The sequence below is a fragment of the Hyaena hyaena genome, unplaced genomic scaffold (assembly GCF_003009895.1).
Source record: "Hyaena hyaena isolate Hyena2069 unplaced genomic scaffold, ASM300989v1 scaffold_1354, whole genome shotgun sequence".
Taxonomy (NCBI): domain Eukaryota; kingdom Metazoa; phylum Chordata; class Mammalia; order Carnivora; family Hyaenidae; genus Hyaena; species Hyaena hyaena.
The window spans coordinates 173,239-188,838 of record NW_024081997.1 but is presented as its reverse complement, the minus strand read 5'-3'; the positions used below and the strand labels follow the sequence as shown (position 1 = coordinate 188,838).

At 52.9% G+C, this 15,600-nt stretch overlaps 1 protein-coding gene across 1 annotated transcript in view; it reads left to right on the top strand.

The window, feature by feature from the left end:
- Positions 1–15,391, top strand: part of DLGAP2 (DLG associated protein 2) — a 176,424-nt gene extending 161,033 nt beyond the window's left edge. The window contains exons 19-21 of the mRNA XM_039223525.1: positions 8,715–8,806; positions 12,079–12,231; positions 15,117–15,391. Of these exons, the coding sequence (XP_039079456.1) occupies positions 8,715–8,806; positions 12,079–12,231; positions 15,117–15,335 (464 nt within the window). The 3' untranslated portion in view covers positions 15,336–15,391. The remainder of the gene's footprint in view (positions 1–8,714; positions 8,807–12,078; positions 12,232–15,116) is intronic.
- The last annotated feature ends 209 nt before the right edge of the window (positions 15,392–15,600 follow it).

Here is a 15,600-nt window from a genome sequence, read left to right as displayed (position 1 = left end):
CGCTGCTAGGCCCGGAGTGTTTTGGAGGCGGTGTTGCCATGGTGAACATCGGTGCCTGCTCCGTGGCCGGCCGTGGCCACTGGGTGTCCCACACGGTCCCCATGCGTTTGTCCCAATCTGCTTGGGGCACATTCGGCGGAGCGCTCGCTCACGGTTCTGGGACTGAAAACTCGCTCACCTCCGGCAGCGTGCTCTCACCCTTTGGGACACGCGGCCGCTTGGCCAAACCGTTTTCATCGTCACAGGGATTCACAGTCTTCCTCCCAAAGACAAGACGCGGGAAAACTAAGTTGTGTGCGTTGGTGGGAAATCTGGGTCCCCAGTGCGCGCGCTCGGTGTGCATTCTCAGAGGGCCTGGGGTGCGCGGCCGCAGGGTGGTCAGTCAGGACTCGCGACCCCCGCCCGAGGTCGCAGCGGACACGGCAGAAGGCCCAGTGGCATGACAGCCTAAGAGCTGCCAGTCGTGGCTCTGCCGCGCGTCCCCCGATTTCACCCTGCCACCATCCGACCCACCAGGACACCTCCAAACAGCTCTGGTTTCCCCTCGTGCCCAGAGCACCCGGGGATGCTCACGATGGTGTGTTTGCAAGGCCACACAGAGCCGGAGCTGCTTTATCTGAATTTCCCGTATTTCATGTGTCCTTTTACCTTAGGTACTATTTTGTAAGAATTAGAGTTTAAGAAAGGGTATTTTTTAATGGAAGAAATCTCTAAGCCAGCACGTATGAGCGCGTATGAATACACATGAACACATGTCAGCACTATGAACACGTATCCTGTGCCACGCCTCATCTGAGTTCTTCCCGTGCCGCATCAAGTGCTCACCATGGGGCACTGCATCGAGAGCATTGTCACCATTATCAAAATAAACCAAGGTTAATTTCTTGCCCCGGATTCCACAGAGTAAAGAGAGGGAGTCAAGAAGCGAAGTCAGAGCCAGCTCCTGCCATAAGCTGTGCCTCACTGCTCTGCTCTCTGAATTTCTTAAATCACAGTATTCTTTTACTGGAAACTTCCTCCCACATCGCTTCCTTCCCATCTATGTTCTCGTGCATCCGCTTCTCCCATGGCCTTATAAACTGTCGACTCCCCATCCTTGGCCGTTTGCTTCATTCTGATCCACTGTGGCTCAGACACCCACTTATTCCCAGAGAGAATGCCTGAGCTGATAAAATATAGACTTGGGTTATCATGACTGAGCCGCTGGAGATTAGGAGAGAAGGAAAAAGGGTGCAAATTATTTCTCAAACTAACCACGAAAAATCCAACGGTTAAAAGGCTTCAGCACTGAAGCAATGTCACGATAAGTCCTGGCAGTCTTCTCGCGGGAGACATTCACGAAAATCCTGGGAAAAGTGCCCCAAGGGCACCATATATGCAAGTCAGTTTGATGACCTGCGGTGACCCAAATCAACGGTGGATTCTGTCCTTTTGGGATACACAATAGTTTGGTTTCAGTTGGGGAACATGTTCTCCAGCAAACTATAGCAGAAGGTGAATTTCTGCTGCCCTTCCATTGCACTTCCCTAAACAGCTTTTTTAAAGCCTACTTTGAACCTTTGGGGTCTTCCTGACTCTGTCGTTAGTGTAAACATCCCACAGATGTTCACCGGATACATGCCACGAGCCGGCCACCACCCCGTAGAACATAGGCTGGCGGAGAGTGACCTGGTGCACTGTGGACCCAGATGGCGGTTGCCTCGGATGGAGAAGTGAGACCAGGACAGGACTCTGGCGAGTGGGACACGTCACGTGTAGTAGGAGACGGGAAGTAGGTGCTTTAGAAACCCGGAGAGAGGACCCAAGCGCTATCGCGGGGGGAAATTCCAAGATGCTTTCTGGAGAAGATGGGCTGGTGCAGGGCCTCCAGGGGGAGTGGGCAGTGGCTGCGCAGCAGGGGAGCGGAGGGGAGGGGTGGAAAATCTGCTCCACGGACAGGAGCCCCGGGCCCAAGACTCTTTAAGAAGACCTTCACATTGACGAGGACTGTGCACCCCCAGTGGGAAGGAGCCCCTTGGCTCCATCACCTCCACAGCCTGGGGACACACATTTCTTCTTGGGGGACAGGACAGTCCCTGTGTTGCCCCAAAGCTCTGCCGCTCTGCTGTCACTGGAGATCCTCAGCTCCCTGAAGGCAGTGATCGCGTCTGATACATTTATCATCCCCCAGCAGCGCCCGGCCCTACGTGCTCTCGGCGGAGCCACCAAAGGAGGGGACGGAAGCGGGGGGAGAGGGGATCAGTCTTCATAAACAGGGACAGTCCCGCTCCCACTCACCTTGTAAGAGCATGGCATCTAGAACCCTCCAGGTCCCCAGTGGCCCTCCCTTAGGGGCCAGGAGTACCCTGGGCGCTCCCTGTCTGTAGATCTCGGCTACGATCTGGGTCTGTGTGTGCTTTTCCCGGTGCTCCTTGATAACTAACCAGGGCTGCCCTGAGCGGGCCTCAGACGAGAACAGGTCCACTGGATGCGTTTTGTGATCTTCTGAATTTCTCTCCTGAGATTGCTCAGATGCCTTGATCTTTTTGTGGACAAAGATGACACACTTATTATGTGTCCCCTCTGTATACTCTGCACCTAAAACTAGCACCATATTAATCAACTTTAGATAGTTCCCTGATAATTTTTAGCAGGGAGAGAAACTGTGATTCTTGCCGTGATTTTAAGAACAAGTAAGGGTTGTTGGTTACGGCACCCTTTAAAAAGTAAAGATTAGGGGCGCCTGGGTGGCTTAGTCGGTTAAGCGTCCGACTTTCGCTTAGGTCATGATCTCGCGGTTCGTGGGTTCGGGCCCCGCGTCGGGCTCTGTGCTGACTGCCAGCTCAGAGCCTGGAGCCTGTTTCAGTCTGTGACTCCCTCTCTCTCTGACCCTCCCCTGCTCACGCTGTCTCTCTCTCCTGGAAATAAATAAAACATTTTAAAAAAATTTAAAAAATAAAATAAAATAAAAAGTAAAGATTAATTTAAGTGGTTCATTAAGCCAGAACTCTGAGCTCTGAATATTGAAATTTCCATCATACGAAATAATTTCTTCCCAAAACTGTAATTTTATAATCTCAGCTCACTGAACTGGTAGAGTGAAGTTGGGTCCGTTCAACTCTCCATAGTTAATAAAAACTATTATGAGCCCAGATAAATACTGGTTTTGTTACGTCACGTCCAGGCAGGCTTCCTATTGTTAAATCATCCAAAAATACGTCTGGAGGGGTCATACGGTCCCATGAGCCATTCCCGCACTAGTGTTTGGGGACTTGCGTATTAGTCATGTTAAACCCAATGGGTAAATGGCATAAAGTGAAACAAAGCAAAGAAGGTGTTTTTCTGAAATAAAAGCTATTGTTCCAAAGCTACAAAGTTTCATTCCGTAGGTCCACAGAGACACGGGCCTCACGAGGGACCCAACGGTGGGGCCTTTGCACAGCTGTTCACAAGTTCTCTTGCCCAAAACAGCTCTGCCCAAATTAGCTAATACTCTGAACACCACCGGGTCAGATGCGGAGAAGCACAGACTCACAGAGCTGGGGGCGGGGGCTTCAGAGACCTCCCCCTCTGAGGGCCGGCTTGCCCCACAGAGGGAGGGAGGGACCCCCAGGACCCCCAGCCGTGAACTCCCGATGGGACAACGCCCGCTCGCAGATGGTGCAGTGGGAACGAGGAAGAAGAGAGGTTGCTCAGAGTGGCCCCGGAGCACAGATCACAGCCTGAACACGGGGCCGAGGAGGGCGTGGGCCCCTGTGTCTGCAGTCTGCGTGGGCACATCAGACCCACAGAGAAGATAACAAACAGGAGTATCAGGTGTCGGGGAGGTGGCCCCCAGGGTGACAGATGCCATGCACACCTGGGGACCTGCCGACCGTACAGCTCGAGGGACAGCCACTGCTCCCGGCCTTCTGACTGGTACCCAAGTCCTTGCCCCCACGGCAGGTGCCTATGGGCATGTCCACGCATCCAAGGAGCCACAGGGCCACGTGAAGCTGGATGGACACGAGATGTGCACTCGAAAGCAATGAATCATGGGAATCTACCTCCAAAGCCAAGAGCACACTGTACATTGTATGTTAGCTAACTTGACTATAATGTGTATATATTTTTTTAATTTATTTTTGAGAGAAAGGGAGAGGCAGACTGCAAGCGGGGGAGGGACAGAGAGAGGGAGACAGAATCTGAGGCAGCTCCAGGCTGAGCTGTCAGCACAGAGCCCGACGCGGGGCTCGAACCCACGAACTGTGAGATCACGACCTGAGCCGAAACAGACACGCAACCAACTGAGCCACCCAGACTTCCTGACAATAAGTTATATTTAAAAAAAAAAAAAGAAAAGAAAAAGGTTGTTGTCAAATCCACAGAGAATGATGCTAGATTTTATAGTTGACTATAACCTGTTACCGTTAATCTGGAGATTATACTTTTCCATTTATCAACTTGTTCCTTAAATAACTTTTTTTTATCCTTTAATGTTTTTTTAAATTTTATTTCTGAGAGAGAGACAGCGTGAGCAGGGGAGGGTCAGAGAGGGAGACACAGAATCCGAAACAGGTTCCAGGCTCTGAGCTGTCAGCACAGAGCCCACACAGGGCTCCAACCCACAAACTGTGAGATCATGACCTGGGCCAAAGTGGGACGCTTAACCCACTGAGCCACCCAGGCACCCCACCTTAAATAACTTTTAAATACTAAGTATATGATCTCCAAAAAAAGCAGAAGTGTGCACTGGATAAACATGAAGACGGTAATGTGAGACCTCCCGGGGGGCCCGTGGAGGCAGTGGAATCCCCACACCCATCCCACAGCCCCAGTCACAGAGGACCCGAGACACTGCAGGGGAAATAAACATCTAAATGGTCATTTCCAGCTACCTGCAAATTCTACAAAAATCCACTTCAAAGTTTGAAAGAAAAGAATCGTGTAAATGTTGTGCTGGCATTTCATACCAAAATTTGCGAGAATTGGAAATTGTAGAAAACACATGAAAAATAACTTAGAGGAGCAAGTGAGTCCATCCAGTTTCTGGGCACATCAAAGGCAAAGGTTGTACGAGGTTGTTTGTAAATTTGCATTCTGATGAGCATCAGCCCTTGTCGGCAGCTCCTGAAAGAAAGTGTCCAAACTAGGACACCGTCAGGGAAGTATGTCAGGTGGAAGAGAGTAAATTGAACTTTTCACTTCAAATTCTTTGCAGCACGGGAAGCTATTTGCATTACCAGCTCCGCAGAGCATCCAGCTCACTGCAGTGCCCGGTGCCGGGCCCTCCTGCTGCGAACTCAGCAGCCGTCACGCGCAAGCTGCTCCGTGACACCCACCGACCCTCCTGAGCAATATCCGTGGACGCCCTTTGTAATGTCCCTTGACTGCACTGAACCAGCAGCCGGGCATGGCCCCCTCGCTCCACGATGTGCTGAAGACTCCAGATGGAGGTGCTTTAGGCTAACACTTCTGTTGAATTACATTTGAAGAAGACTGACAGCCAGGGATTAAAACTCCAAATTGGATGAAACTGATCGACGTCTGATTAGCCGTCGAGGAGCAGTCAGTGCAGGAAGCACCTGGACCCGTCGCTTCTGCTCGTGCCGCAACGGCTCGGTTGGAACGAGTCTCTGTAAATGTTCTCATCAGCCCTGCAGGTAACAGGGATTCACGAGTGGAGACTCTACGCTTCGAAACAAACATGATTTGTCCCCTCGGCGGCAGTGACACCAGAGCTAGAGAAACGTGTTTGGTGTGAGGGTCCCGTGTGAGTGGGAGGTGCCGTGTCCTGCGTCACGCCCGCACTTGCCCAGCCCAGGCCCCCGGGCACACCTGGTCCTGAACCCGCGCCTCCCCTCCTTGTACCAGCTTCCTCCTCCCGTGCCACCTGGCAGATCAGACCAAGGAGGGGGTCTGGGGGAGGCAAGCCCCTCTTGAAATGGACTTGCAGCAGACGGCTGGGCCCAGGTAGCAAGATGCACGGTGGTATTTTTAAGTCTGAAAGGACGCCAGAGTGCTCTCCAGCGTATTCACTGCTATTAGAAGTCACGTGTGTTACACTCCTCTTTCAAGTCCAGCAGGGCCACCTGGGGGCTCCGCCGGTTACGCATCCAGCTCTTGATCTCAGGGTCGTGAGTTCAGGCCCCGTGTTGGGCTCTGTACTGGGCGTGGGACCTACTTAAGAAGAAAACCCTGGAAGCAGTGCAGAATTACATGCACGAGGGAATTATCTTTAGGGAGGATGAGGAGAGCGCGGCTGCCCCGGGTGGTGACAGGCGACAGACGGGCCGATCCTCAGCGTCAAACAATTCAGAAAAACAAACATAGGCCCGTGACAAACTTCCTCGCTGACACTCTCCTTTCTGTCTTCCGTGTGTGGGAGCGGCAGTCTGAGTCCCTGATACACGAGTGAGAAAGTCACTGTCAGAACTCGCTGTGCGAGACGCCGCGTTCCCGTCTTTCAGCAAATGGACGCTGTGCTTTGCCCACAGCCCCGTGGCTGCCTGACACCCACACTGCGTGTCCCGGGCCCGTCCGTGGGCTTGCTCGTGGGACACCTGTTCCTACGGCCTCACGGCATTTCATCTCGTGGATGTTGAGGCCTTTCCCAACCCTGGTCTGTGACTGTGTCCCCCAGAGCAAGGCCGAGGGCAGGGGACACAGCGTCTGGGTGGCCCGCTGTCAGGAGGTCAGAATCCGGGGTGCCTGTCGCGAGCACGCGCTGAGTGAGTTGCTTTGGAAGTGCCCGTGAGAATCACTACCGTTCGGGAAATTGTGCGGGAAAGCCTACCTCGGTTCCACCTCTGAGGACGCTTGCAGGGTCCCGATGATGGTGGGGCACCCCGGGTGCTCCTGAGGAGCTGGGTCAGGACAGCACCCACTGCGGGTGGCACGGGCTTGTCCACGCCATCGGGAGCGCTGGTCCCTCTCTTCTTTAGATAAACCTCGGGCCCAGAAGCGTCCTGATGGAGATAAATCCACACAAACACACGTGGGGGTGATGGTTCCTTTCCCCTCTGCCTTGACGGACGAACCTCCAGGCCAAACACCCCCTTCCTTGACCGCCTTGCACCCGCTGTTAGCAAATACAGGCTCCCATGGCCGTCTTTGCGCAGAGCCTGGGGGAAGGTGCTGGAACACCACACTGGGTTAGACAGTCTGCCCCTCACTCCGTGTCCCGCCAGAGTCCGTGAGAGAACCCGAGAGGGGACGAGAGCGCAGGGGAGTGGGGGCAGAGGGGGTGAGGTCCGGCCCAGACAGGTAGATCCGGGGAGTAACCTCTCCTCGTCTCTTGGGCAGACAAACCGTGGATGCACAGGGGCCCAGGGCGCAGTGGCGGGAAGCGTGTTCCGACAGATTGCTAAGTGCTTGGGGGGTCCTGTGAGCTGGGGTCCAGCACAGTTATTCCACTGGTGTGATGATGGTCTACTGCCCCGTAAGGACTGGGCGTGAGGGCGGGGCACAGGCTGGCGGCGGAGGGGCCTCTGGAGGTCACAGGACTGGGCGGTGCCCCCCACGTTTCACACACCAAGGCTTTTATCTGCCGGTTGTTCATCCCCAGTGGTCACTCCCGCCCTTTGCTAAGAAGTCCTTTCTGCTGACAAACCACGTCCCTTTCTTTTTACCAAGTGCTGTTTGGTTCCTTCAAGTCCCACAATGTAGAAGTCGTGTGTCGACTTTGCACCGCACCACAGCGGGCACACAGGGGTGGGAGGGTTGTCATCACCATCATGGTGGCCGGTGAGTCCGCTGCCCCCAAAGGGCCAGCAGCCGGGAGCAGGAGCCGTGGACCGGGCACCCTGCAGGGAGATGGGTCATGTCGGAGCCGCGGCCTCGTCCCCCACGGCCCCTGCGTTCTGTGTGAGATCTCTCAAGCACCGCCCCCGGGGCCACCCGAGTCCTAAACACTCTCCATGGGACTCGAACACGACAACTGAGGTCAGCGTGATTTCCTAGAAACTAGGGATTAACATCTTCGTCTTCCTGGAGTGCATAAACATAAGTACTTCATGTCTGTTTATTCATACTTGCTGCCTTATTCTCTGGCTCATCTGAGCATCATGGACAAAAGTATCCCAATGCCCCAAACAGGAAAATTCCCTACGGTATAGACCGCCTTTCCAAAGTCAGTTTTTCCTAACACTGAAGAGTCACATCCTAATCGTTGATACTGTTGATACTGATTTTCCTCAAAAATCAGACATGGAACAGACCAGGGCACCTGGGTGGCTCAGTCAGGTGAGCATCAGACTCTTGACTTCACCTCAGGTCATGATCTCAAGGTCGTGGGGTCGAGCCTGGTGTTGGGTTCTGTGCTGAGAGCACGGAGCCTGCTTGGGCTCTTTCTCCCTCTGTCCCTCCCCTGCTTGCTCTCTCACTCTCTCTATTTATTTGAGAGAGAGAGAGAATCCCAAGCAGCTGCGCATCACCAACACAGAGCCGAACACGGGGCTCAAATCCACGAACCATGAGATCATGGACCTGAGCCAAAAGCAAGAGTTGGGCATTTAACCGACTGGGCCCCCCACGCGCCCCAATAAAGAAACATTTTTTAAAAAGGAAAAAAAATGGAACAGACTGGAAAAGAACTCCTGTCAGTGGACATGTTCTGCAGAATAAACTCGGAGTTTTAATCTTCGGGCAAAGGAAGAGCAGCCCAGCCTCTTGGAGTTTACCCCCTGTGTGTAAAGCTTCTGCTTTTGTTTCCAATTGACTGGGTTCAAGCTGGTTTTGTTCTGTCCGGTTCACAGTCCTTGGGAAGATCCGGAGCGCCGTGGGGAGCGCGCAGCTTCTGATGTCCCAGAAATTCCAGCAGTTCTATTGGTTGTGCCAACAGAATATGGTGAGCAAACCCCCGGGCTACCTGGTTCCTGAGGGCGTGCCAAGTGGCTGTGTCCAGGGAAGGGGCCCCGGGGTGGGGGCCTGGGCGGGGGGTGCGTGGACACAGCCCCCCCGGGCCTGCAGGGCACCCGCACAGCTGCGGCCCGCCCTCCCCCAGGCCTCGGAGGCAGGTGGGCGGTGAGCAGGTGTGACGGCAGGTGCAGGGACGCAGGCCCGGGTGGGAGGCGGCTTGAGGGCACGCGGGAGCCACTGCACGTAGGGGCTCAGAAGAGGCTCTAGGGTAATCGGGCTGCGTGTTTCAGAGGAGCGAGCCCACTGTACCAGGCACACAGTTGGTGTGAAAACTTGGCTCTGATCTTCCTGGAAATGGAAGAGAAGGAAAGCGTGTGTATACTCGCTGCCTCCGTGTGTAAAAGACACATGCTCTTCTCTGTAACTAAACAAAGTGTCCGCGTACCATCGCTTGCAGGAATAAGTAACGAACGTTCACATTACTACAGAGGCTCGTTCATAAATCCATACGTTGATTTTCAGACCAAACAGCTCCTTAAGATGCAAGTGGGCCCGGGGGCTCAGGCGGTTGTGGTTCTGACTCTTGATTTAAGCTCAGGTCATGATCTCCGTTCATGAGCTCGACCCTGAGTCAGACTCCGTGGTGACCTTGCAGATCCTGCTTGCAATCGTCTCTCCCTCCCCCTCCCCTGCTCACACTGTCTCCCACTCTCTCTGTCTCTCTCTCTCTCTCTCTCTCTCTCTCTCTCACACACACACACACACACACTCTAAATAAATAAATAAATAGATTTTTTTAAAATGCAAGCAGGTCTGTGCTAGACTCGTGTAACCATGGTGCTTGATGATTTGACTTTGTTTTGCTTTGTTTTTTAATTTGCACCGAGATGTGAATTTACAGAATGTTCTTACACGTCAGAGGAAGCATAGCACTTCAGAGCTGCTGATTCATCCCTTTTAATTAGAGTCATTAAAAAGGACATTTTCTCTAATGTCTCCCATTGAAGCTCAGCACAAAATGTATAAAGTGACCACATATCCGCCTGTGACATGAAGTTATAACCGTCATTTTATTTTTTTTAATTTTTTTTAAATATTTTTATTTATTTCTAGGAGAGAGAGAGAGACAGCGTGAGCAAGGGAGGGTCAGAGAGAGAGGGAGTCACAGACTGAAACAGGCTCCAGGCTCTGAGCTGGCAGTCAGCACAGAGCCCGGTGCGGGGCTCGAACCCACGAACCGCGAGATCATGCCCTGAGCGAAAGTCGGACGCTTAACCGACTAAGCCACCCAGGCGCCCCTATAACCGTCACTTTAAAAAGGGGGAAACGGGCGCCTGGGAGGCTCGGTTGACTAAGCGTCCGACTCTTGATTTCGGCCCAGGTCATGTTCTACAGGTTCATGAGGTCAAGTCCAGAGACGGGCTCTGTGCTGACAGTGAGGAGCCTGCTTGGGATTCTCTCTCTCTGCCCCTCCCCTGCTTGTGCTCTCTCTCTCAAAAATAAATAAATAAACGTATTTTAATTTGACAAAAGTGGGGGAACAGGATGGTTTCAGGCTCCTCGGAAGGCACACGGGCGTGAGATGCTCAGGTACCAGGTTAGCAGGCGTGTTCCTGCCTCCTCTGTCGTATCTGCTGGATTCCCGGCTGTGAGGGGAGCCCTGCACCCTGTCCCCTGGTCGGGGCAGGCGTAGATGGTCACTGCCTTGAGGAACTCATCATCTAAAGCACCCAACAACAGAGAAAACACGTAAACATTTTATTTAAGAGAATAAGATGCAGACTAGGCCACAGGGTAAAGCGGGTGTAAGCAGACCAAACACAGGTCCACGCTGCGCACAATGTGGACCACGGGGGGTTAGGCTGAAAACCGCACATATCTGCAAATTCCCAGAAATGTCTCTGTTGAATCTGAGACGGCCTCACACTGAGTCGCAGGGCCCACGCGCATAAACACGCAGACGCTCAAGCCGGGGGTGTGGACCCGGGAAGGGGGGGTCGGAGGCCGGGGCTGCAGCCCATCACCAGGCGCGGGCGGGCGGGAGGGGGCCAAGGAAGTCCCCAATTTGACTGCAGGCAGCGCGCTGAAATTGTGCGCTGCAGGGCGCCTCCCTGGGCCTCACCAGCTCCCAGCCCGCCACTGTGTGGCTCCGAGGCATCGTCCACTCTGCCACATGCTGGCACCTGTCGGCGAGCTTTCCGTACCATCATAAATTATCTCCATAAAAGTCATCCTCCTTCTACACGGGAGCAAAGTAAACACACAGGGGCCCCGGGAGTTCAGGCGGGTGAGTGTCCGACGTCGGCTCAGGTCATGATCTCACGGTCCCTGAGTTCGAGCCCCGTGTCGGCCTCTGTGCTGACAGCTCGGAGCCTGGAGCTGCTTCGGATTCTGTGTCTCCCTCTCTCTCTGCCCCTCCCCCACCTCTCTCTCTCAGAAATAAATCAACATAAAAAAGAAAAAAGGAAATACACGGCCATTAGAATGACCGCTAAGATCAGAGGGGCAGTAACAGGCTCCAAGCCCAGCCTCACGGCCGCTGCCACACACGCATCCCTGCACGGCTGCCTCCTGCTTCTAGGAACAGCCGAGCATTTAAAAGTTTACTATTTGCCACCATTTTCAAGGTCTACAAAAGCATCTTGAAAGCAGAACAGTGAATGAGCGCGCCAAGTGTGTTTTCTTTACTCAGGCTTATTTTGTGGAGCAGGGTTAGTTTCATGGTAATACTGAGGGGAAGGTACAGGGATTTCCCACCCACCCTGTGACACCACGTGGGCACGCGTACGCTGTCAACAGCCCCAACAGAAGGTGCGTGTCATACAGTCCGTGAGCCGCGTGGACACGCATCCTCACCCAGCGTCCGGGGTTCACGTCAGGGTCACTTCTGCCACCGTACGTGGGCTGGGTTTGGACGTACAGTGACACGTAGCCACTACTGTGGCATTCTGCAGTCCGGGCCCTGACCTCTGGCAACCACTCAGCTTTTTGCTGACGCACAGTGTTGTGTTTTCTAGAATGTCATAGAGGTGAAGTCACCCAGTACGTTGTATATTCTTTAACAGGCGGCAAATGCCTGCATAGACTTACTGGCCCTTTGTGGGCCCTCCCAGATATTCACATCACGGCATGACTTCACCTCCCCCCAGTCTGATTCCTTGAAAAGCGCCTGCAGGAAGGAGCAGCGCCACCCACGCCCCACCCCGAGCCCTGGGCCGCCCGGGGATTTTCGCGCTCCGACTCCTGCCCGTGTGTCCTCAGGACCCCAGCGCCATGCCGAGACCCACCTCCCAGGACCTGGCGGGCTACTGGGACATGCTGCAGCTGTCCGTTGAGGACGTCAGCATGAAGTTTGACGAGCTGCACCAGCTGAAGCTCAACGACTGGAAGATAATCGAGTCTCCGGAAAGAAAGGTAACCCACCCGGGCCTCGCGCCCTCCCTACGCGCCGTTCCACGCGGGCTTCCCGGCGTCCAGCCCGGCCGCACGAGAGGCGCTCCGTTGTGCGTCATGGTCTCGGGTCAGAGGCACGCGATCAGGTGTGCAGGTGTGTGCGCGCGCGCAGAGCCAGCATTAAGCTGACTTGGGATGAAAGCCGCTGGCCGGGGGTAGCGAGTAACAGGGCCCTTCCTGCCATATCGCTGGGACTCTAACGGAAAGGCACACGCAGACCGAGAGGCTCATTTCTTACAGGGATCTTACCCTGTGTCTTTATCAAACCTGTACTTGGATTATACCAAGATGATTCTCTACAAGGAAGGCTTGAGGCCTGGTTACAATGACTACTTCCTATTCAGATGAACTTTCCAGGTGTTTCTGGAAGACAAGCAAACATTGTAGGCTCCACTGAACAGGTTGGAGATGTAAACTTCCCATAGATCTCTCAGCCTTCGCCCTTAAATACTTTCCTGAAAGTTTCCATTAAATTCCTATGATTTGACTTTTCCCCTTCAGATATCATCCTTAGTAGGGCTAATAGTTAGGTCTTAATTAGCAATAAATACATTGATTTCCTAACACATTTTAAAGTAATCAGAATCTGATTTTCTAGGTAGACATTATTGATTCAAATAAAATGATGAAATTCATCCAGCACACTTCGGGGTGGTGTTAACATGCAGCAGAGGATGTCTCCATAGCTGATGAGAAGAAAGCCATCAACGCCACCCTCAGTCTTCCCCCAAAGGTGCCACTGATTGTGTCGGTGGAGTTCTGGCCTCGATGTCATAGATGTCACTGCGGATGACTGTCACGCCCCCTCTTTACTGAGACTAGGGGGCAGAGGGAAGTAGGAAGGCATAGGCCGTCTGTAAGCCATAAACGGTACATTAGCAAGTCCTTTCTGTGGTTTGGTTTTGAGGTGAAGGAGAGCCTAAGTGACTGCCAATGAAGACACTATTCTGATAAAATACTAAAACTAGAACCCATTTCATCCTTCCGAGGATTTGCAGTGATCCCTCCTATTTTTTATTCTTCGGTAACTGACAACTAGTATAAGCCCTTCTACCTAAGCTATGCAGAGAGAAGGGTCCTCTTGCTGAAGGTGTACACCCCACTGCAGACAGTAGACAGCCACACCACCGAGCCCCAAGCCGTGGGCTCATGAGCCACTCTGTCCTGTCCACCCGCAGGGCCACCTGGTCAACCCTCTCCTACCACAGTACGCCTGTAAACAGGAGACTCCCACAAGAATCCCTCCTGTGTATTTCCTAAAGCCCCACACTTGAGAGGCTGATGACTGAGGAGAAAAGAAATAGGTAGAGACAGTCATGTGCTTAACGTAGGAACTAACTTTTGAAAGAGCTGAAATCCTTAACAAACCCATTACCCTCGTTGTCGAAGATGCCTGCCAGGGTCAGGAAGAAGTCGTTCTGGGCCGAGTCATTTAAAAGTACACCATGGGAATAAAGTATCAGACACCAAAGCAGTCTTCCTTCCAAAACCTACATTGCACAGCAGTGGGGTCTGCCACGCAGGTCCGCCCGCGCTGTGCCTTCCCCCACGGTGTCCTAGCGCGTCTGGCCCGTTTGCAGAGGCTGAAGGGAGTAAGACATAGGGGGAGGGGGTCTCCCGACAACTAGATGCGTGCCCATGAAAGGAAAGGGTTCCAGCACCTTCTGCCAGGAACCTTCCCTGGGAAGGAGGTGGCTGGCTATGCAGGGCCCTGTCATCACCTGCTGGGAAGGGCAGTCCGGGTTGGGTCCAGCTTTGTTAGATAGGATCCGCGTTAAATAACATGAGGGTTGGGGCCACAGACCTTTCACCAGAACAGTAAAGATGGGATATAATGGTATATATTGTATTTGCTGCAGAACTGTGTGATTTAGCCTTCTGGAAAAGGCATACACATATTTTTGTGACATATTTAAGAATATGAGCTAAAGGTCACAAGTAATTATTTGCATGTTTTTACCAAGCAGGTGAAAAGTCTATCTTATCTATCTGTCCATCCCTCCATCCATCCATCCATCATATCTGTCTGTCTATCTATCTATCTATCATCTATTACCTATCTACTGTCCGTCCATCATATCTATCTGTCATTTAATTTATTATCTACCTATCTACCTGTTTATCAATCTGCCTGTTCATCTGTCCATCCATCATCATACCTATCTATCTGTCTATCCATCTATCTATCCATCCATCCATCCATCCGTCCATCAAATCTATCTGACTGTCTGTCTGTCTAGCTATCTAGATATCTATCTATCCATCATGTCTGTCTGTCTAGCTATCCATCCATCCATCATATCTATCTGTCTATCTATCTATCTATCTATCTATCTATCTATCTATCTATCATCTCTCTATTTATCTAGTTAATGTCAAGGAGTTTTAGGCCCATAACAGGGAATTTGTCCAATAGCTCCCCAACATAAGATGGTTTTCATGAAGGTGCTTAGGATCCAGAGTACGTTGAAAAGTCTGTAGTACGTGACAGGGATGTCAAGCAACACCTTCCAAAATGCCAGGGATGCTCGAGGACTGAAGTCGTGGGCATTTGCCAGTGCTCAGAGAAGGCCAAGGAAGCTAATCTAGCAACAACACAAAAGTAAACCTGAGACCAAGGAGGCGTTCCGTGTTACTGTGCGGGACTTGGTTCCTTATGTGCAAGGCCGTCACCTAACCCGTCTCCCTGCCCTTGAGGGGTGAGGGAAGTCACGGTGCCCAGCAGGCAGGTGGCAAGGCCAAAGTCAGGGGGCGTGGGGCCGGGTGTCCAGGGCAGCTTGCAGTCACTCGCGGACTGGCGCCAGCCCCTTCTGATGTCCCCAATTTTGACTTGTGATGCTTTTCAGGAAGAAAGAAAGGTCCCCCCTCCAATACCAAAGAAGCCCCCCAAAGGAAAATTTCCTATCACGAGAGAAAAGTCCCTGGACCTGCCGGACAGACAACGTCAGGAAGCCCGGAGGCGGCTCATTGCTGCCAAGCGGGCGGCCTCCTTCCGCCAGAATTCGGCCTCGGAGCGTGCAGACAGCATCGAGATCTACATCCCGGAGGCCCAGACACGCCTCTAGGGGCGCCTTTCCCTCTCTTTTCTTTTTAACAAAATGCTTGTACAGTTTCTCACCTACCCAGCGATTTTGGTCTCGTTTCTCCACCGAATACGCCCTGTCGTGTTCTCTGTGCCGTAGCCACACCGGAATGCGTTCACTTCTGCCGTGCGCCGAGCCCCGGCCAGACCAGCTGCCCCCTTCTTGTCCCCCCACCATGGTCTCACGCGCGGCATGGGGACCCCTACCTGATCCACTCTGCTCTCAGAGGGTCATGGGAAACACCTCT